General features: G+C 37.6%; 1 protein-coding gene across 1 annotated transcript in view; it reads right to left on the bottom strand.

Annotated features, from left to right (window-relative positions):
* Window positions 1-22266, bottom strand: part of LOC109062073 (mediator of RNA polymerase II transcription subunit 1-like) — a 192377-nt gene that overhangs the window by 127521 nt on the left and 42590 nt on the right. The window contains 1 exon segment of the mRNA XM_042735243.1: window positions 579-633. Coding sequence (XP_042591177.1) covers window positions 579-633 — 55 coding nt within the window.

Here is a 22266-nt window from a genome sequence, read left to right as displayed (position 1 = left end):
TGCATTTTTTTCTCTGAGAAACTCCTTTCTGATATTGCTCCACTATTTTTCGCCGCAGCATTGGTGGAATTGTTGATCCTCTGCCCATCTTGACTTCTGAGAGACACTGCCACTCTGAGAGGCTCTTTTTATACCCAATCATGTTGCCAATTGACCTAATAAGTTGCAAATTGGTCCTCCAGCTGTTTCTTATATGTACATTTAACTTTCCGGCCTCTTATTGCAACCTGTCCCAACTTTTTTGGAATGTGTAGCTCTCATGAAATCCAAAATGAGCCAATATTTGGCATGACAATTCAAAATGTATCACTTTCAACATTTGATATGTTATCTATATTCTACTATGAATAAAAAATAAGTTTATGAGATTTGTAAATTATTCCATTCTTTTTTTACTCACAATTTGTACAGTGTCCCAATTTTTTTGGAAATTAGGTTTGTGTGTATATATATATATGTATGTGTGTGTGTGTGTGTGTGTGTGTGTGTGTGTGTGTATCTATATGTATATGTATATATGTATATATATATATATGTATATATATATATATATATATATATATATAAAAAAATCTCACATGTTCTGCCGAGCAATGGACTCCAGGCGATCCGTCATTGATGGCAACGAAGATACTGATGATGAGGAATGCAATGTAAAAGAAACAGGAAAAACAAGAGATTCAGACATTCAAGTGATATTTAAATTATATTAAATATCCACTATACATGCAAGAGATTATTCAGTCAGGAATGAATAATACATAAAGAATAATACATGTAAGGAATAATAACTCTGCTTCTACATTATATAGGCGTGGCGGACTGTAGACTGCAGATCTTCTTCTGCAAATAGCAATGAAACATTAATTTCTCAGTTCATGACCACTTTAAAGGGATCAATACTTACTCCTCAATCTGAAGATTAATTTTTGTTGTCAATGCTTTTCTTAGTTTATGAATAAAAAAAAAGACTTCTATAGGATGCATCTCCAAAAGTCCAAAAGTTAATTATCAAATTATCCACTTACCAATCTTTTTTTTTATTATTATTATTATAATAAAGATCATTGTAGATCCTTCAGTTCAAAAGCATGAGTGAAATGGTCATCACTTCCTCCCTAAATAGTATGTGAGATTAGAATAAGTGTGTTCCAAAGCATAGTATGTTGAAAAGAGTATGCCAAAAGTCCCCGGATGGTCTAATATTTCAGGTCGATTTTTTAAGTGTGGATCTGTGCGCACTCTAATGGCTAAAATTGGCCACAATCCATTGCGCTTTGGTGAAGGATTCAGTCCAGAATTACAAACATGAATAAAACGCGTTAGAAAAACTACAAACGTGGCAGATGTGCACAATCGTCGGTTAGGTAGAGAGGTTTACAAAAAGGGGTTTGAGCTACTAATAATCAACAGCCATGCTCCGATCAACCTTTTTCACCTCCGATACGGAATCCGATACCTAGGGTTCAGTATTGGCCAATTTCCGATCCGATACCAGTAAAGTTTTTTCCCCCATTTAAATAAATGTAGAATTTATATATTTCTGTGTGTGAAACTGATTATCATTCTTTCACAATCTACTAGATACAGACTACTTCATTATAAAGAAAATTAGAATAAACAATAAATATGAAAAAATATAGGCCTAAGTATATTCATAATATATGACAAAAAATGTATCATAAACTAAGTTATTGTATAATTTGGCAGCAAAAGTTATTCTAGAAAAATCAGTGCACAATTTTAGAAATCCAAACATTTAGTGAAAAAAACTATTTTGTGGGGAACAAATAAAAGTGTTGCACTAAATGTGGAAAAATGTTACACATTGCTATTTGTATTATTAAATCCATTCATTAAAAACATTCATGAATGTATTTATATACAAGTATATACTATAAAATTAAAATACATTTCTTTTAAATGTTTAGCATATTTTTTAATAAGGCTACAACATATGATAGATACGATAGGAAAAAAACGAAAACAGTGCAGCACGAAGCACTTACAATGTGCTCATCCGTTGTGCAGAATGATGCATTTGAAGCAACACAGCGTCGATGCGTAGTATATTATATCTGTGCAACAGTTATTGAGCCTTTCTTTTAACAGTTTTAAATTTCAGTTACTGTGCACGTAAAAAAATGTATAGTCTTTTCTACGCCCATGTTTTGTTCTCACAGACACCCTGTAGCAAGTAACAGAACAACATTAAACTCTGTCAAGAATATAAAGTCCTTTTTGCAAAATCGTATACATGTATTTACAAATATGTATAATAATGGGAACACAGAATGATCTTGGCGAGAGCTTTGCCGAGCTGACTGTCGTAACTGAATGCGACCACAGTTTAAAGGCTGAATGAATGACTGACAGCCACAGAGGAGAAAAGAGTTTGTGTGAACTTTAATGTAAGAACTTAAATATTCATATGTAGCTCACATTAAAAGCTACCGTATGGCTTCAGAAGTAACACAGAATAATTTGCACAATCGGAATAAAAAATAAATAAAATCTCGGATTTGGATCAGGCCTCTCTGACTGATACCCAAACCGAGAAAAATGGCAGTATCGGAGCCGATACCTAATATGAATATCAGACTGGCGCATCCCTACATTTAACCTGGTAAAAAATATTTATTTATTGTTATCTGTGTTATATTTCATCTGCAACAGCAATGTGAACTTTTATAAACATCCATTTGGTTGTTAACTTTTAAATGCATAATTATGCCGAAAATGAGCAGAGTTCTCCACTTGAAAGACCCGCGACTGGCAGATCAACGAGCTACTTATTTTCTCTCTAGTACGGTAGGAAGTTAAATGAAATTAAATGTGGAGGATGTTAACTGTGACAAGATGATTGACAGGCTAGTTTAAAGTTACAGGGTACATGTAACAGGTGCGACAGAGCGGTCCTTTAAAGATGCAATTGTATGATGTTATAGTATGTCCCAAAGCTTGCCTACTCTTCTACTACACACTCAAAAGTGTGTACTTTTTCTTCACCAAAAGAGTACATACTTTAAGAGTGTAGTACAAGTAGGTACATTGAGATGCAGGGTAGGATTGGGAACACTATAAAAAAAATATTGTGAAATATTATTACAAATACAAAAAAGTTTTTGATTTAATATATTATATAAAATGTGATGTTATTTCTGTGATGCAAAGCAGAATTTTCTTCATCACTACTCCAGTTTTCAGTGTCACATGATCTTTTAGAAATCATTACAATTTATTTGATGCTCAGAAACATTTTTTGATTATTATCAATGTTGAAAAGAATTTTGCTGCTTTATATTTTGTGTGGAAATGATGCACTTTATTTTTCAGGAATGTTTTGATAAATATAAAGTTTAATCAAATATATAATTAAATTGTTAATGCATTTATTAAATATAAATCATTTTAAATGTCTTCACTCACTTTTTGTCACTTTCATGAATGATGAATAAAATTATTTGTTTCTCTCTCTTTTTTAAATCATATACAAATATTTGAGTGGTATCATTTTTTCCACAAAAATATTAAGCAACAAAACTGTTTTCAACATTGATTAGAAATGTTTCTTGAGCAGCAAATTGACATTAGAATGATTTCTGAAGAATCGTGTGACAACTTCTTTGTAAACAACAACAGATTTATAAACGTTTCTAATGATGAATGTTGTGTTCCAAAATCCAAATTAAAGCGGCTCAAACCAAGGGCAGCTAGCATTAACAGTGAATCGAAAACCAGCGCCAACCTCCCGCTCTCTCGTGAAGCCAACAAGGAACTGACTTAAACTGTAAATAGTCAACTGGCCACTAGAGTAGGGGTCGGCAACCTACATCCAACAGTGGCACGCAGAGGGATAATCGCTGACACGCGAGCAATAGGGGAAACTGCATACTGACGTACATTTTGAGGTAATAAATAAGACACACAGCCTGTAAGGAGCTATAAATACTATTAAAGTGGGAGAAATAAATAAACTGCGCTAGTCTACTGATGCGGGCGTGACCGCTACATACTAGGCACTTCAGATCAAAGCCTCAGCAATCTAACAGAGCTCGTCAATGTCAAGATGACTAAAATGGCCAATCAAATCAAAGTAGGTGGGGTTTACTGTTCACAGATGCAAAATGCGAAGCTCAGTTTAAAGTTAAAGAGAGCGAGGTAAGATGAAGCTGCAAATCATTTAATATTAGTCAACTTTTAACAATACGTTTTACGATAGAAAATGACCACTGCTATATCCTACTCCCATTTTCACCTCAAAATTCTGCCTCCCCTAATTTAAATGATACGGTGTTTGCACCGTGGTTAACCAGAAAAATAAAAAATGGCACATCATGCCAAATGGGTTGCCGACCTGCGCTAGAGGCTTGCTGCAAAGGGGAGTCAATCCCATATACTCCCCATGTTCAAATGCCCAAATTTACACCAGAAAAAATGTTTCCAGACTGGTTCAAAAAATAATTTTGGTTTATATTGCTAATTATGCCCTTCATGACAACTGTGAGGGGGTGAATTTTTTATAATTCATCCATTTAAATTATATTAAGCCTTAAAGTTCTGCTTAATTAACCCTCTGGGGCCTGAGGATGTTTTGGGGGCCTAGATAAGTTTTGACATGCCCTGATATTTGTGTTTTTTTCAGTTGCTTATAAACACATAAATGGCTAAAGTCTAATAACACTGTAATCAGCACAAACTGGGCTACAATAATATGTGAGCAGCATGTATGTATATGATTGTGTTTTTGAGAAAGCGACGTTTATGCGTGGTTAGTGAAAAACTAACATTTTGAAGTCACTGAAATAAGGCAATAAAACACCTAGATAACATGTGTTCACAAGACTTCTGAGAACAGATTTTGAAGCCTAGAGTTTTTGCTTCAAAATGATGTGAAAATCATCTTGATTACTCACTCACAGAAAACAATATATTGATTTAAATTTTTTAAGACACTTTTTGTGTAGGAAAGGTATATGCGAGAAGGCGTCAACTATCATTCAAAATGCTGTGATACACACCTGAGAAGACAAAGGCCCGCATAATGAGCTGCATAATGAGCCTTTCAGCCAGGTGTGTGACTGAGAGAGAAGAGTTACAAGAAAGACTCTGAGGACAAAATATTTTTTTAAACTACATTATTTACATTATTGTGATGGTCACTGATACTAGTACTAATTTATAGAAAAAACAATAACCACATAGCACACATATTATCAGTGATATTTACAGCTTACTTGATACATTTACACCTCAGAGGATCCCGGGTATAACACATTCAATATACTTACACCAGAGTAGATATTTATGAACAGAAGCTTAGTTACATTCATAAACACAAACATGCTTTGTATGTAGGCCTATACAATATATATAGTTATAAACATATGTGGCTTTATTCGTGAACAGAGAATAGCCTATCTCAGTAAAGTTTTGTCTAACCATTCTTACTGACATTAGGCTAGCAACTATATTTTTTTTTAATATCGTATTGCTGTTTATGTTATATAACATAAAAAAAACACCCTGGCATGGTGAGACATTTAGATGCTGTGAATGAAACTTTATAATGTTTCACTTGATCATACATTTAGTCAGGAATTATATAAACATTGCACCCAATTCCTGTGGTGCGAAAACGGCCAAAAGTGGGTAGTTCCACAATTAGTTCTGGTACTATGAAAAGGTTCCTGTGGTGCGAAAGGCCCTATAACTGTTCACTGCTCTAGATGTGTCAGGGCCATGTATGACAATATAAGTCTCTCGAAGCACTGTGTAATAACAGGGGTCAGAGAAATTGCAGCTCTTTTAGGTACAGGAATGATGGTTGTCGACTTCAGACAGGTAGGATCGACAGCCAATTGTAGTAAGAGGTTAAAAAAAAACTTGTAAACACTCCCGCCAGCTGATCTGCACATGTTCTTAGTGTGTGGCCTGAAACTCTGTCAGGGCCTGATGCTTTGTTGATATCAATCCTCCTCAATGTAGATCTCAATTGATAGTGCTTAAAAACAATTGCCTTTCTTTTTACTGTTTTACAGAGTAGGCTCTGTTGTCATTTTGATCATCAAAGCGAGCAAAGAAGCAGTTCAAAGAATCAAGAAGACAGGGATCATTACTGATATGTGAAGACCTGCAATTATAGTCAGTGATGGCCTTTATTCCTCTCCACATACTGTGGGAATTGCTATTATTAAACTGGCCTTCAAGATGCTGTTTATATTTATACTTTGTCTCTTTAATGCTCTTCTTCAGTTCTCTCCTTGCATTACTCTAGGCCTGCGTATCACCAGATTTAAAGGCTGCATTCCTCTCTTTATGCAAAAACTTAACTCTTCTGTCAAACCATGGCTTCTGATTAGGGAAAGTCCTAATAGTTTTAGTTGTTAGGACAGTCTCAGTAACAAAAATCTATAAGCCAAAACTGATGTAGTATACTCTACAGTATTTTCTTCAAAATGGAATGATTAAAATCACTACTGCATCTGTATATAGGTTCTGTTGTTTACTGACAACAGTGTGTAGTTTCTCTAATGCCATATTAGCGTACGCTTGTGGTGGTATGTATACAGCCATGATTGTAATGACAGTGAGTTCTCTAGGCATAGAGAATGGTCTGCACTTCACCATCAGATATTCAAGATCTTCAGAACAATATTTCTCAATAATGTCTGTCATTGATAGTCCGTCAAGTATAGTTCAAATCTATTAATTTACTGACATATCACTCGAGACTTACTGCTATAAAAATTATAATTAAACTTTATTTGTAGTACTACTTGTGCACAATGTACATTTCTTAATATTAAGCTTAAAATGTGTTTCAATGCCACTATTAATGAGGATTATATGATCTTTGAAAAATATGGGACTTTAAAATGCAAGACATTGTGATAGTGTACCTGAAGTATACTTGCAATAGTTCCACTTTAGCACAATCAAATGTACTTCAGTATATATTTAGTTGGACTTTAACACTACTTCCTCACAATTAAAGTGGATTAAGTTCAAAATGTGTTGTTCCAATTTAGCAGACTAAGTATACCAGTTTAGTATACTAAAAGTACAATTGCAGGGTGTTTTATATTAAGCAATTATATATGCAAATGTTTTTGTAGTATACGTTGCATGAAATAAATTTATTTCAAATATATTTTAGTATATTTATTTTTCACTAGGGTATGTAAGCCAAGATTTAAAAAAAAAGGATCTAAAAGTATTATTTTGTGTTAACTATTGTGTAGCACAGTGTGGATGTATGGGGTAACATTTTTCACAGCCTTTTGCATGATTTGAGTGGTCAGTATCTTTGTTTTTCATAAAATAAAATGTGACAGTATTTTAACTTTTCCTTTCAACAGTGAATGATGATTTTCTGAAAGGAAATGCACCCGATGTCTGTTTTGCTATAATGATGAATGCAACCTTTCATGCATTTGATTGACAGATAAACCTCGCCCTTATTTCAAGGTTGATGTGAATGCTGTGGTTGTTTTTAACAGTTTTCTTTGTGCATTCAATTTAACAACGCTAAGTTAATAGTAATTAATCATTCATTGGAACGGTGCGTATGCTTTTAGACACTTACATAGTTTTTGCTCCCGTCCAAATGCACAGCCCTTCAACTGCTCAGGTAATGTAATGGTATAGACCAAGAGCCATTGAAAAAAACTACAGAAACCAAAGTAAACCTACTTCAATAAGTAAAAATATTTACTTTAGCAAACACTGCCCACAAGCATAGTAAAATGCATGTGCCTATTTTTTGATTAGTTGACACCAGCTATCTGCCCAATAAGGTATCTAGGTGACACAGTGTGATAGTTCTTGAGAGTATTGGTACCAAATTCTCATTGCATGGGCACAGCGCAGAGCGCAAACTGCTCCACACTGACTGCCACCTGTACTGTCTGCCAGCGGCCCTTAGAGCGCTCGTGATTCAGCAACAGCTCTCCTATGGACACAACAACCACGTTTCACCCATTGCCACCACCCCATCCCCATTGGGCAAAGGGTCAAAATGATCATTTGTTTGTGCTTTGTGACACTCTCTGCCTTGCAAGGTGGCACCATTGCACTGCAAAGATCTGTACCGGTGAGAAAACGCAATCATTAGACGACCGACTCGTCCAGGTTCCCAAATTTGGCGAATAACATTTGCAACCACATCCTTCACGGTACGACTTTTTATTATCCATTAAGGCGATTTTCTCTCACAAATCTCTCAATTTACTCACATGCTATGAACTGAACTACTTCCGCATCAATGACACGACAGCTCACTTGCTCTGCTATTTCCTCGAACACTCTTTATAGGAACTTGACGTAATGTTGGTCTAGAATCGAAGTACTACATGTCTGCCATCTAGTGGTAGGTAACACATATGAGATATTACACCATATTAGGCAAGGCAAGGCAGAAGGGCAAGTTTCTTTATATAGCAACATCTCCTACACAATGGTAATTCAAAAGTGCGTACATAAAAGAAGTAAAATAATCATGAAAAAAATAATACAAAAATAAAAAGCAATTTTAAAACTTTGGAAAGGATGATTAAAAAAAATTGACTCATTTAAAATGAATTTAAAACAGATTAAAAATAGGAACATGATTTTACATAAAATATAGTGAATACGGATAAAATACAGTGCAATCAGTTCGACTTCGCACAGTGCTTCATTCAATAAATGCACAGCCAAACAGATGAGTTTTGAATCTAGATTTAAATGTGGACTCAATGTTTATAGCACATCTGATCTCTTCTGGAAGCTGATTCCAACTGCGGGCGGCATAGTAACTAAGGCTATGGACTCCCCTTTGTTTTGTGTGACCCCTTGGTATTTCTAACTGACTCGATCCTCATTGATCTGAGTGGTCTGTTAGGTTTTATATTCAGTGAGCATATCTGTAATATATTTTGGTCCTAGGTCATTGAGTGATTTATAAGCATTGTAAAAAGTACTTTAAAATCAATCCTAAAATGTAACTGGAAGCCAGTGTAAGGACCTGAGGTGGTGTATATGCTCAGATTTTCTGGTTCTAGTCAGAATCCTGGCAGCAGCGTTCTGATGAGCCGCAGCTGTCTAATGGTATTTTTGGAAGGGCGGTGAGGAGACTATTACAATAGTCCACCCCTGCTGGTGATAAAGGCATGAACAAAGTTTTCTCCAAGTCTTAACTGGAAACAAAACAGCTAATTCTTGCAATGTTTTTAAAGAATGATAAGTATGCCTGAGTTAATTTTGCTTTGACACTGACTACTGAAAACTAAGGTCTGTCTCCAAGAATCACACACCAAGATTCCTGACTTGATTTTTTGAGTTGGTTGTCCCCTGTGAGTCAAGGTAGCATTCACCTTGAAACTCAACATCTTTGTTTTCAAATGCAATAACTTCTTTTTTTTCCTTTGTTTAACTGGAAGAAGAAAGTTTGGCACATCCAACTATTAATTACTCATCAATATCGTTAAGCAAAGGGAGCCAATGGGGCTGTAATCAGCTGGCTGTATAAGGCTAATGGGAAAAGTCTGTGTACATCATCAGCATAGCTGTGATAGGTGCAATTAGAGTTCTTTCTCATTATCTGACTTAGTGGGAGCATATACAGACAGGCTAAACAAGAGCGTGTGGGGACTCCACGCGACGTCATGGACCCTATGCTGTATGGATCCACTTAGACTTATGCTCTCAGACTCACATAATAGCCTCTCTCCCTTCTGGGTATGATCTGAACCATTTGACAGTTACTTCATCCCAGAAAGCCCGAACTCCAGTTTTTCCAGTCTCCTTCTAGTAGTATGTTATGATCGAGCAGTGCTTCAAAGCGCAGCACTGGGAATCTAGCAATACTGTGCTGATATTTTGCCAGAGTCAGAATTTGCTGAATACTCATTTATTATCTTAATGAGTGCTGTGATGCAGCGTGAAACCCGAAACCAGATTGAAAAATTGTCCAGGTATCCATTTGAGTTTAAGGTGATTTGTTCAGCTGATTAAAAACTACCTTTCCTATAATTTCATGCATGGCAAATAAAGGAAGATTAGATATTGGTCTATAATTAAGCCAAATGGTAAAAGATCAGATTGCTCTTTTTCAGGGAGGGGCTTAACAACTGCAGTTTCCACCAGCGCTCACCACTTCTAAGAGATCTGCTTCTCGCTCACCACTTCTAAGAGATCTGCTTCTAAACAGTTAAGCACACTTTTGGAAAAAGATGCGAAGATGTGTCAAGATAGCAGGTTGATTCATTTTAGGTGCTGCACTATTTCTTCAAAAATTTTTACTATCAATTGCTTCAAAAATAGACATAGTATCTTTGATAATGTGTTCAGATTGTGGGACTCCTCTGCATTGCTCTGAGGATGAAGCCACTCGCCTTCCTGATATTTGATGATCTTCTCAGTGCAAGAAGGTAGCAAACTCATTGCACTTTCCTGTCTGAGAGAGCATTTCACTGGGAATTTGACTCTGGGGGTTTGTCGGCCTCTCAACTAGACACTTACATAGTTTTTGCTCCGAATGCTGTGGTTGTTTTTAACAGTTTTCTTTGTGCATTCAATTTAACAACGCTAAGTTAATAGTAATTAATCATTCATTGGAACGGTGCGTATGCTTTTAGACACTTACATAGTTTTTGCTCCGTCCAAATGCACAGCCTTCAACTGCTCAGGTAATGTAATGGTATGACCAAGAGCCATTGAAAAACTACAGAAAAGTAAAACTATTTACTTTAGCAGCACTGCCCACAAGCATAGTAAAATGCATGTGCCTATTTTTTGATTAGTTGATCAGCTATCTGCCCAATCAGGTATCTAGGTGACACAGTGTATAGTTCTTGAGAGTATGGTACCAAATTCTCATTGCATTGCACAGCGCAGAGCGCACCTGCTCCACACTGACTGCACCTGTACTGTCTGCCAGCGGCCCTTAGAGCGCTCGTGATCAGCAACAGCTCTCCTATGGACACAACAACCACGTTCACCCCTGCCACCCCCATCCCCATTGGGCAAAGGGTCAAAATGATCATTTGTTTGTGCTTTGTGAACACTCTCGCCTTGCAAGGCGGCACCATTGCACTGCAAAGATGTACCGGGAGAAACGCAATCATTAGACAACCGATCGTCATTTCCAAATTGGCGAATAACATTTGCAACACATCCTCACGGTACGACTTTTTATTATCCATTAAGGCGATTTTCTCTCACAAATCTCTCAATTTACTCACATGCTATGAACTGAACTACTTCCGCATCAATGACACGACAGCTCACTTGCTCTGCTATTCAAATACAACGAACAATATATATATTAACAAGACGTAATGTTGGTCTAGAATCGAAGTACTACATATCTGCCATCTAGTGGTAGGTAACACATATGAGATATTACACCATATTAGGCAAGTTTATTTATATAGCACATCTCGTACACAATGGTAATTCAAAGTGCTTTACATAAAAGAAAGTAAAATAATCATGAAGAAAAATAATAACAAAAATAAAAAGCAATTTTAAAACTTTGGAAATGATTTAAAAATGTACTTATTTAAAATGAATTTAAAACAGTTAAAAATAAGAAATGATTTTACATAAAATATAGTGAATACGTAAAATACAGTGCAATCAGTTCGGACATCGCACAGTGCTCATTCAATAAATGCACAGCCAAACAGATGAGTTTTGAATCTAGATTTAAATGTGACTAATGTTTTAGCACATATGATCTCTCCTGGAAGCTGATTCCAACTGCGTGCGGCATAGTAACTAAAGGCGGACTCCCCTTGTTTTGTGTGAACCCTTGGTATTTCTAACTGACTCGATCCTAATGATCTGAGTGGTCTGTTAGGTTTATATTCAGTGAGCATATCTGCAATATATTTTGGTCCTAGGTCATTGAGTGATTTATAAACGAGTAAAAGTACTTTAAAATCAATCCTAAATGTAACTGGAAGCCAGTGTAAGGACCTGAGGACTGGTGTGATATGCTCAGATTTTCTGGTTCTAGTCAGAATCCTGGCAGGCAGCGTTCTGGATGAGCTGCAGCTGTCTAATGGTATTTTTGGGAAGGCCGGTGAGGAGACTATTACAATAGTCCACCCTGCTGGTGATAAAGGCATGAAAAAGTTTCTCCAAGTCTTAACTGGAAACAAAACAGCTAATTCTTGCAATGTTTTTTAGATGATAGTATGCTGATTGTTACTGCTTTGACATGACTACTGAAACTAAGGTCTGTCTCCAGAATCACACCAAGATTCCTGACTTGATTTTTAGTTGGTTGTCCCCTAGAGTCAAGGTATGCATTCACCTTGAAAACTTCATCTTTGTTTTCAAATGCAATAACTTCAGTTTTTTCCTTGTTTAACTGAAGAAAGTTCTGGCACATCCAACTATTAATTTCATCAATACGTTGGCAAAGGGAGTCAATGGGGCTGTAATCATTTGGCGGTAAGGCTACGTAAATCTGTGTATCATCAGCATAGCTGTGAAATACAATTAGGTTCTTTCTCATTATTTGACTTAGTGGGAGCATATACAGGCTAAACAAGAGCGGTGTGGGACTCCGCATGTCATGGACCTCCATTTAGACTTATGCTCTCCTAGACTCACATAATAGCCTCTCCCTTCTAAGTATGATCTGAACCATTTGATTACCATCCCAGAAAGCCCGACCCAGTTTTCCAGTCTCTCTAGTAGTATGTTATGATCGACAGTGTCAAACGCAGCACTGGGATCTAGCAATACCAGCACTGATATTTTGCCAGAGTCAGAATTTAAGCGAATATCATTTATTATCTTAATGAGTGCTGTGATGCAGTCGGAAACCAGATTGAAAATTGTCCAGGTATCCATTTGAGTTTAAGTATTTGTTCAGCTGATTATAAACTACCTTTCCTATAATTTTGCGTATAAAAGGAAGATTAGATATTGGTCTATAATTGCTCAAAATGGTGTTATCAAGATTGCTCTTTTTCAGGAGGGGCTTAACAACTGCAGTTTTCAGGGAGTTTGGAAATGTCCCAAGAAAGAAGTGAGGCGTTCACCACTTCTAAGAGATCTGCTTCTAAACAGTTAAGCACACTTTTGGAAAAAGATGCGGGAAGTGTGTCAAGATAGCAGGTTGACAATTTTAGGTGCTGCACTATTTCTTCAAAAATTTTGCTATCAATTGCTTCAAAAATAGACATAGTATCTTTTTGATAATGTGTTCAAATTGTCGGACCTCTGCATTGCTTGAGGATGTGCTAATCGCCTTCCTGATATTGATGATCTTCTCAGAAAAGAAGGTAGCAAACTCATTGCATTTGCTGTCTGAGAGCATTTCACTGGGAATTTGACTTGGGGGGGTTTGTCAGTCTCTCAACAGTGGCAAAAAGAGTACGAGTGTTGTTTAAGTTACTGTTTATAAGGTTTGAGAAGAAATTCTGTCTAGCTGTGGCTATTTTCACATTAAAAGCATGAAGCCTGTCTTTATAGATGCTATAGTGAATTTCAAGTTTCGTCTTCCACCACATCCGCAGTCTGAACTGCTGTTGATCTTCTCCAAACTGATTTCTGTCTGTTTGTTTTCTTACTGACTATTATTGGAGCAATATCATCAATAACATTCTTAACTTTTGAGTTAAAGGAATCAAGGAGAATATCAACAGAGTCTGCAGAAATGCTTTGTGTTAAAGCTATAGCCTCCATAAACAGCACATTAGCGTTAATGCATCTCCTTCTGACAGAGACAGATCTAGATTCAGTGGTAACAGAGATCAATATATCAAAGAAAATACAGAAGTGATCAGATAGTGCTACATCCTTAATAACAATGGATGAAATGTTTAGACTAGAGATCGACCGATATGGGTTTTTCTATAGCCGATGCCGATGTTTAGAGGTCAGGGTCAGCCGATGGCCGATATGTGCTGCCGATTTTTAGGGCCGATATCTTGAAGTTCTCCCCCTCATTTGCATGCTAAAATGTCACACTAATAATAAGTGGATGCACAAAATTTCTAAACTTATCATCATTTATTGAGCACTGACTTGAACCATCTCTCGAATCTTAATTTTGTGCACTGCACGGTATTACAAATAAAAAAAAAATATCTAAAGTTAACCAAACAAATCAATAAACTGACCAAGTATTAAATATATAAAACAGGTAAAATATATATAAAAAGTCAATCATTTACATAAAAGTTTTAGAGCATTTATCAAGCAGAATTTTTTCAAGTTTGTTGGAACATAAATGTAAACTTAAATATACATTTAAATAAAAGAAATAAAATTTTATAAATAAAAATCAATTAAACTGAAAATATAAAAAATAATATATATAAAAAATAAATAATAGTAGTCCTGCAAACACACTAGCAGCCAGCAACATTTGTGTTTGGTATAAATGACACAGAACATCTAAAGTGCATTCTAACTTCAAACTTACATCGCAGTCTGTTCATTATTAAGTACAGTCAACCAAACATATAAAAGGTTACACTGGTCAGTTTAAATAGACCGTAGTATACCAGTCCACTCTGCTGTTATGCCAAGGACGTTTTTGCTCATATGAAGAGGATGATCTTTTCCGTCTAGTTTACATAAAAAAATTCAAAATATTATAGTTTAACATTCAGATACATTGCAAATATGGAAACATTTGGATATGTGCAGAACGAGACGTGAGCAACAACCTCCAAATACATCTAGCCAAACCCGCGCTCGCTCGTCCTCGTCTGCACGCACACACCCACTGTCACGATCTAATGCACTGTAAATGCCGGATTTTTTAAAACAAATATGCCTACCGGAGTGCAAAAATTCAAAATCAAACATTTTGCAGAACAGGATCAAATAAAGTACTGGTCATTAATACTCGCATAAAATGTTTAATGTGAAAAAAGCGGTTCACTGATTGCGCAGCACAGCCACATGCGCCACAGTTACGTTTGGGATAATTTTATTTTTCAAGTCAAGTCAAGTCAAGTCAAGTCTGCTTTATTGTCAATTCTTCCACATGTACAGTACATACATACAGAGAATCGAAATTTCGTTACTCTCAGACCCCCGGTGCATACAGATAACACTAACAGTAGAGCCTAAAATCTAGATCAAATATAAAATATAAGATAAAACTATACAATAAGGGAATGTAAAAAAAGACATAATAGAAAAAAAAAAATATGGTTAAATAAAAGCAGCGCAAGGCACATGGCAGATAGAGTGCAAACCAGTGAACAAACAGTGCAGATAAAAAGATTTTTAGTGCATAAAAAAAATAGCTTATTCAGTCTGATTAAATTGACAAAGGGCTCAAGAGCAGTTATTTTTATTTAAACTGACTGATGAGGAGGTAGAATGACGTCAGTTCCATGGTGAATGAGGTAGTGAGCAGACCACTGCTGCACAAAGTGACTGGTGCATGACATCGTATGTTAGTGGAAGGACCTGGGGATGTGGGACCTGGGGGGAGGGGGGGTTGTTCATAGTTCAGTGGTGCCTGGGGCAGAAGAGGGACGGGGGGGCAAGTTCGGGAGCTAGTTCAGCTTCCTGACAGCCTGATGGATGAAGCTGTCCTTCAGTCTGCTGGTCCTGGCCTGGAGACTCCGCAGTCTCCTCCCTGATGGCAACAGACTGAAGAAGCTGTGTGACTGTTTGTGAATGAGCTGTTGAGGGATGATTGTGTTGAATGCTGAACTGAAGTCTATGAACAGCATTCTGATGTATGAGTCTTTTTTCTCTAGATGTGTGAGTGCTGAGTGGAGGGTAGTTGAGATGGCATCATCGGTCGACCGATTGGACCGATATGCAAACTGGAATGGGTCCAGGGAGGGGGGGAGGGCAGACTTCATGTGGTGCATGACTAGCCGTTCGAAGCACTTCATGAGGATGGGAGTAAGTGCAACAGGACGGTAGTCATTGAAGCAGGATGGAGATGGTTTCTTCGGGACTGGAATGATGGTGGTAGCTTTGAAGCATGTGGGAACAACAGCCTGACTAAGTGAGATGTTGAAAATGTCTGTGAAGACATCAGTGAAATGTTGTCAGGACCCGGAGCTTTGCGTGCGTTGATCCTGCTGAGGGATCTCCTCACGCTGTCCGGGGTCAGCGTCATCACCTGGTCACTGGGAGGAGGTGGAGTCTTCTGTGCAGTGGAGCTGTTTTGTGCCTCAAAGCGAGCGAAGAAGGTGTTCAGCTCGTTCAGCAGAGAGATGTTGCTGTCACAGGTCCGTGATGGGGGCTTGTAGTCCGTAATGGTCTGTATCCCCTGCCACAGGCTCCCAGTGTCTCTGCTGTCGCTGAATTGATGGGCTATCCTCCTGGAGTACTGTCTCTTAGCCTCTCTGATGCCGCAGGATAGGTTGGCCCTGGCTGTTCTCAGGCCCCCCTCATCTCCAGCTCTGAAGGCAGCGTTCCGCATCTCCAGGAGTCTGTAGACCTCCCCTGTCATCCACGGCTTCTGGTTGGCCCGGACAGTGATGGTTTTTGTGACTGTTACATCCTCAATACACTTGGTGATGTAGGCAGTGACAGTCTCTGAGTACTCCTGAAGGTCTGTGGTGTTATTGTAGGTGGCAGCCTGCTTAAACATATTCCAGTCAGTTGTATCAAAGCAGTCTTGAAGAGCGTCAGACGACCCTTCTGGCCACACTTGAATCTGTTTCTGAACTGGTTTAGCGACATTAACGAGCGGTCTGTATGCAGGCATTAGCATGACAGTGATGTGGTCTGAGGCACCGAGGTGGGGGAGGGGGAGGGCTTTGTAAGCTCCTCTCTGTGTGGTGTAAACAAAGTCTAAAATTCAAGTTTATTTGTATAGCGCTTTTTACGATACAAATCATTACAAAGCAACTTTACAGAAAATTAAGTTTCTACAATATTTAGTAAAATGTTATTACCTCGTGTTGGAAAGTTAATATGTTGGTGTATTTTTGGAAACACACTCTTTAAGTCAGCATGGTTGAAATCCCCAGCTATGATGAGAAAAGCATCGGGGTGTGCTGTCTGCTGCTCACTGATGTGCTGGTACAGTTCATTTAGTGCATCGTTCCTATTGCTGTTGTTGTTGTTCGGGGGAATGTAAACCGAGACGAGCATTATGGCAGTATATTCCCTCGGCAGATAGAACGGCCGGCACTTAATAATCATAAACTCCACCAGGAAAGCAGTGTTTGCAGATCACAACAGCATCGCGGCACCACGCGTCATTGATGTAAACACAAAGCCCGCCGCTGCGGGTTTTTCCTCCCGCGACGCGAGCTCTGTCTGCTCGATAGCACATCAGCTGGTCGAGCTGAATGGCGCAGTCCGGAACGCTGTCGCTGAGCCATGTTTCCGTGAATACAAAAACACAACAGTCTCTTACAGTCCTTTGAGTTGAACGTAGTAATCGGATGTGGTCTTACCCCTCTTCTGCTTCCTCTCACGCCGCTTGTGGCGCCTCCGCTGTGGGCGAGATGCAGTAGTGGGGGTCGGTGATGATGTAGGCCTCCGGAGCAGACCGAGGGCCCGCAGCTGTTCCGCGTGTGCGGAGTTTAACTTTAAAAATGCGACTCTGCCGACATCCAACAGAAACTCACGACTGTATGTGCGCTTAAAGACAGATAGACGCGATGACGATGTACAAAAACACTGCGACTCACAAGACAAAAAACACGAAAACACCGTTCTGTCGGGACAGAGAAGCCGCTGCGTGTGGACGTGCCGCCATCTTGGTGGGAATGATCATTTTTAATACTATAGTGTCATTTGAAAACATTGCAATTGCGTTTTAAAATACAACAACGAGCACCACGAAACCATTTAAAGAGGCGCATTCAGCGGTCTCCTTGACGGAAAACAGTCAACAAAGTAAAATGATCTCAAACGTACAGCGCGCTCCCTTCATTTTATCAAATGATCATAATCACATATTCATTTTAGTCCTGCTACTAGCATTTTATTCGGACTAAAACCCCTTTAAATTCAGGTGAGAAAGCTTTTTTTCCGAGTGGCTTTTGCACATAATAATACCGCTGCAGAGGCATTTTGCAGCATTAAGCTTATTCATTGATTGTTAATTTAAACGACGATCGATCATGGAAATGATCAAATATTGACATCCCTAAATGCAAATGAGTTGGATGGAAACCTGGCTATTGTCTGCATCAAACCATGCTTCCGAACAAATGTCATTCACCGTTCTGGACTGCTCCAGGACAGCTGTCTCTCCGAGCACGGTGCTGTCTGTGAGAGCGGGGCGGAGTAATGTAGCCCTCAATCACGCTGCAGTGTTTCTGAGAGCTGCCACCTTCTCCACCCCATTTACAGAGTGAAATTCTCTGACTACCTTTATCTCCCAGGACTGTTGTTGAATCTTCCAAAAGTTTTGGCTTGGGGTCCTTCACATGCGGCAGCAGGACTTTCCACCGCACCAATAACACGGGGCTGCCCGCCGACGTGCCTGAATTTAAATCGGCGCTACTAAACCGATATATACTCATTAATGTATGACAGATTCCTATAAATTATATAAATTTGTCATTTTTTAATATATCGGTTTAGTAGCCCCGATATATCGGGCAGATATTTGTCATTTTTTAATATATCGGTTTAGTAGCGCCGATTTAAATTCAGGCACGTCGGCGGGCAGCCCCGTGTTATTGGTGCGATAAAAATTCCTCTAGTTTAGACCCCTACTGATGATTAAATCTAGAGTGTGTCCACCCTTGTGTGTGGGTCCATGCACATGCTGAATCAGGTCAAAAGTGTTTAGAACCGTGATCATTTCTTTTGTAGTTTTGTTTTCTTGTGAATTATCTACGTGAATATTAAAATCCCCTGCAATAGCAAAACAGTCAAACTCTGAGGAAATCATTGATAACATTGTAAATAATGATAAATAGAATGCGTGGAGCACCTTTCAGCACAATCCCTAGATATTCGAAAGACAAGTACTGACCAAATGACACTTGCTTGCATTGATAGCCATCTTTAAATAGAGCAGCTGCACCTCCACCTCTCCTAACAGTCCTGCAGACACTCATGAAAGTAAAATAAACTTTCACTGCTTAACCCTCTGGAGTCGATTAACGCGTATACGCGTTTTGGGGTATTTTCTCCTGATAACCCCGAAAAGAACTTAAATTACACTTTCAGTTTTTGATCGTACAGATAAGAGCAATACATCAATCGAATCTGCAAAGGGTCTACTTTTTTTTGTATACAGACATAATAACCACAAAACTTTGTGCATTTATAAAATAAAGATAACAAACAAGGAGTGCTGTCTGCAGCCTTTGTCTGCGCTGATCTTCAGTTACAAACGCGTCATTAAAATGAACTGTAACTCAGTGAATACTCAACACAGAGACATGAGAGATATATCTATAGAAAGCCTGATATGTCTACTTTTAAACAAGTGCTGCTGAAAACAAATATTCTGTGATAAAGTAATCCATATGAAAACAATGCGATGTCCGTTTTTCACGTCTCCCTTAATTATCTTCTAATGCGACCACGCCCCCGCGCTGAACGCGCTTTTGAGATTCTAATGTTTCACTGAAGCACGCGGCTTGAATACGCCCACACAACAGAAGACCACGCAGCGAGACGCGGCTTGAATACGCCCACACAACAGAAGACCACGCAGCGAGACTGTTCTTCAAGTTTTTTTTTTATTTTACTGTTTGCTTCGTGATGAGAGGAATAAGACATAATTCACCCCAAAAAGATGTAATGTGGTTAAGGATTTGAGATTTGGATTTCCTCAGAAAAAAAGAATGAAGCACTTTATCCAGCAGAGATCATAAACATGAGTAAGTCTCTTTTTATTTATTTATATACTTGTATTAGTATTCACATAATGTGTAAACATTTTACTAGTTAGACTTTTTCCAAAGACTTTTTCCAAACTATAATTCCTGACTAAATGTATAATCAAGTGAAATATTATGAAGTTTCAATAACAATATACACTATACTACTATACCATTCAAAAGCTCGATGTAAATAATATAAATGTACCAATAAATGTAACTGTAACAAATGTAATAAACATTGTTGTTCTTTCAATTTATCCCCCCTAAAAAACCTTAAAAAAATATTCTCAGCTCTTTTCAACATTAACAATAATAATAATAATAATAATAATAATAATAATAATAATAATAATAATAATAATAACAATAAATTATTATTTTTTTGTAGAAAATAAGATTGTTAAAAGGATTTCTGAAGGATTGTGTGACTGGAGTAATGATGCAAAAAATTCAGTTTGAAAGTCAGCTTTGATTGTTCCTAATAAACTGTTTAACTACACTCACAAGTGAATATTAAATTATGTTGTGGGATAATTAAATATATTCTAAATAAACTACAAACATAAAATTACATACATTTATTTTGTCCTCACACTCTTTCTTGTAACTCATCCCTCTCAGTGACACAGCTGACTGAATGGCTCATTATGCAGCTCATTATGCAGCTCATTATGCAGGCCTTTGTCTTCTCAGGTGTGAATTCATGATAGTTGATGCCTACTCGCATATGACTTTTACCAACAAAAAGTGTCTTAGAAAATTTAAATCAATATATTGTTTTCTGTAAGTGAGTAAACAAGATGATTTTCACATCATTTAGAAAAAAAAATTCTATGCTACAAGCTCCAGTTCTCAAAAGTCCTGGGACCAATTTTCTATATGTGTTTTTATTGCCTTATTCAAGTGATTTAACATTTTTAGTTTTTCACTAACCACGTATAACATTTTTTTTCTCAAAAACACAATCATGTACATACATGCTGCTCACATATTATTGCCCAGTTTGTGCTGATTACAGTGAGATTAGACTTTAGCCATTTAGATATTTATAAGAAACTGAAAAAAAGCACAAATGTCAGGGCATGACAAAACTTCTCCAGGCCCCAAAAATACCCTTAGACTCCAGAACTGTTTATGAGGACTGTTGCACTGCAGCTGTCTTCTAGCCATGTTTCGTTTAGAAACATAAAATCCAGCTTGTTTGTGGTTATAAAGTCATTGATTAGAAATGATTTATTTTTTTGTGAGCAAATGTTTAAAAATGCTAACTTGATGGCAGTGCTTTTTGTCTTTACATCAAATAAAGTTCTTCAAATAAAGTTGCAAATTTGATTAAAATATCTGGATTAAGTTGTCTCTGATTACTGTGCATTCTTGTGTGCACTGGAAAGGGCAGATATACTTATTTTTCGAAACCATGATCAGCAAGAAAGTGATTGGCTGGCTTCAAGACAGCAATGTAATGAAATCATATAATTAATGACACATAATTACTTGACAAATTTCTTGTCCTTTATAAGAAAAAAGCTAACATAAAAGTTACAATAGATAAATGAAATAAGCACTGTTATATGATTCCCAATTATTTCATGATGTTTTATAGTATTTGTACAGGCCTTACATTTGTATTTTGTATAATTAGCTATTCATTCATTTAATTTTATCTGTGAAGCAGCTTTGCTACATGAAAACATTAAATAAAGTTTCTTAAGAGTCAAGAAATTGTTTCTATGCATTTTTATGGCATCCCCTGAACTGTGTCAAAGCACTCACATAATAGCCATTACCATTCAGATTAACCGTGCGTTCACACCACCGGCGACGAGAGCATCAAAGTGGCCGGAAGTCATTCATTTTCAATGTGAGCCAGTGACAAGCAGCGGTGTGGCACGTCTTGGATGGTAAGGGCGTCGAGAAGAGTTGAAATCAGGTCACCTTTATGGTAATGAGCTATGACGCGGTTCGGCTGTGTGGTATTACAAATTTATAAAATGTTAAATCTAGATTCCACTGTGATAGTATATAAACTGAAAAAGTTATGTCCATTGTGTTTTACATTTTGAGGTAAAAAAGGATGACATTTCTAAGAAGATCAAATCAGGAAGCCCAGGTGTCTGAGATAATGACCTTTTGTCTTTATGCTCTTCCTGACCATTTGGCTTTTTAAGCTCAAGGCACAAGGTACTGTCAGACTGATTGGATTAGCACCTATGCATTTGAATGACACTGTTATGCTGATGAGATCAAGGTTGGGAAAATGCCGGTGTCGGGCTGATTCCTGTACTGCATTTTCATGCTTTGTTTAGATTGTTTCCACCTATATATCCCTCCCCCTTGAAATGTATATAAACTCTACTGTGCTGAGCTATTAGTTAGACTTGGATGACTGCAGCAACGCACAGCGAGTCCTCAAAGAGTAACTTCTGAATGAAAGATATCCCAAAGTCTCCTGGTCTCTGCTTCGACGAGGAAAATTTTCCAACAG

Source organism: Cyprinus carpio, chromosome B12 (genome assembly GCF_018340385.1).
Source record: "Cyprinus carpio isolate SPL01 chromosome B12, ASM1834038v1, whole genome shotgun sequence".
In the NCBI taxonomy this organism is placed as follows: Eukaryota; Metazoa; Chordata; class Actinopteri; order Cypriniformes; family Cyprinidae; genus Cyprinus; species Cyprinus carpio.
Note: the sequence above shows the minus strand (reverse complement) of the source record. Positions and strands in the feature narration are given on the sequence as shown.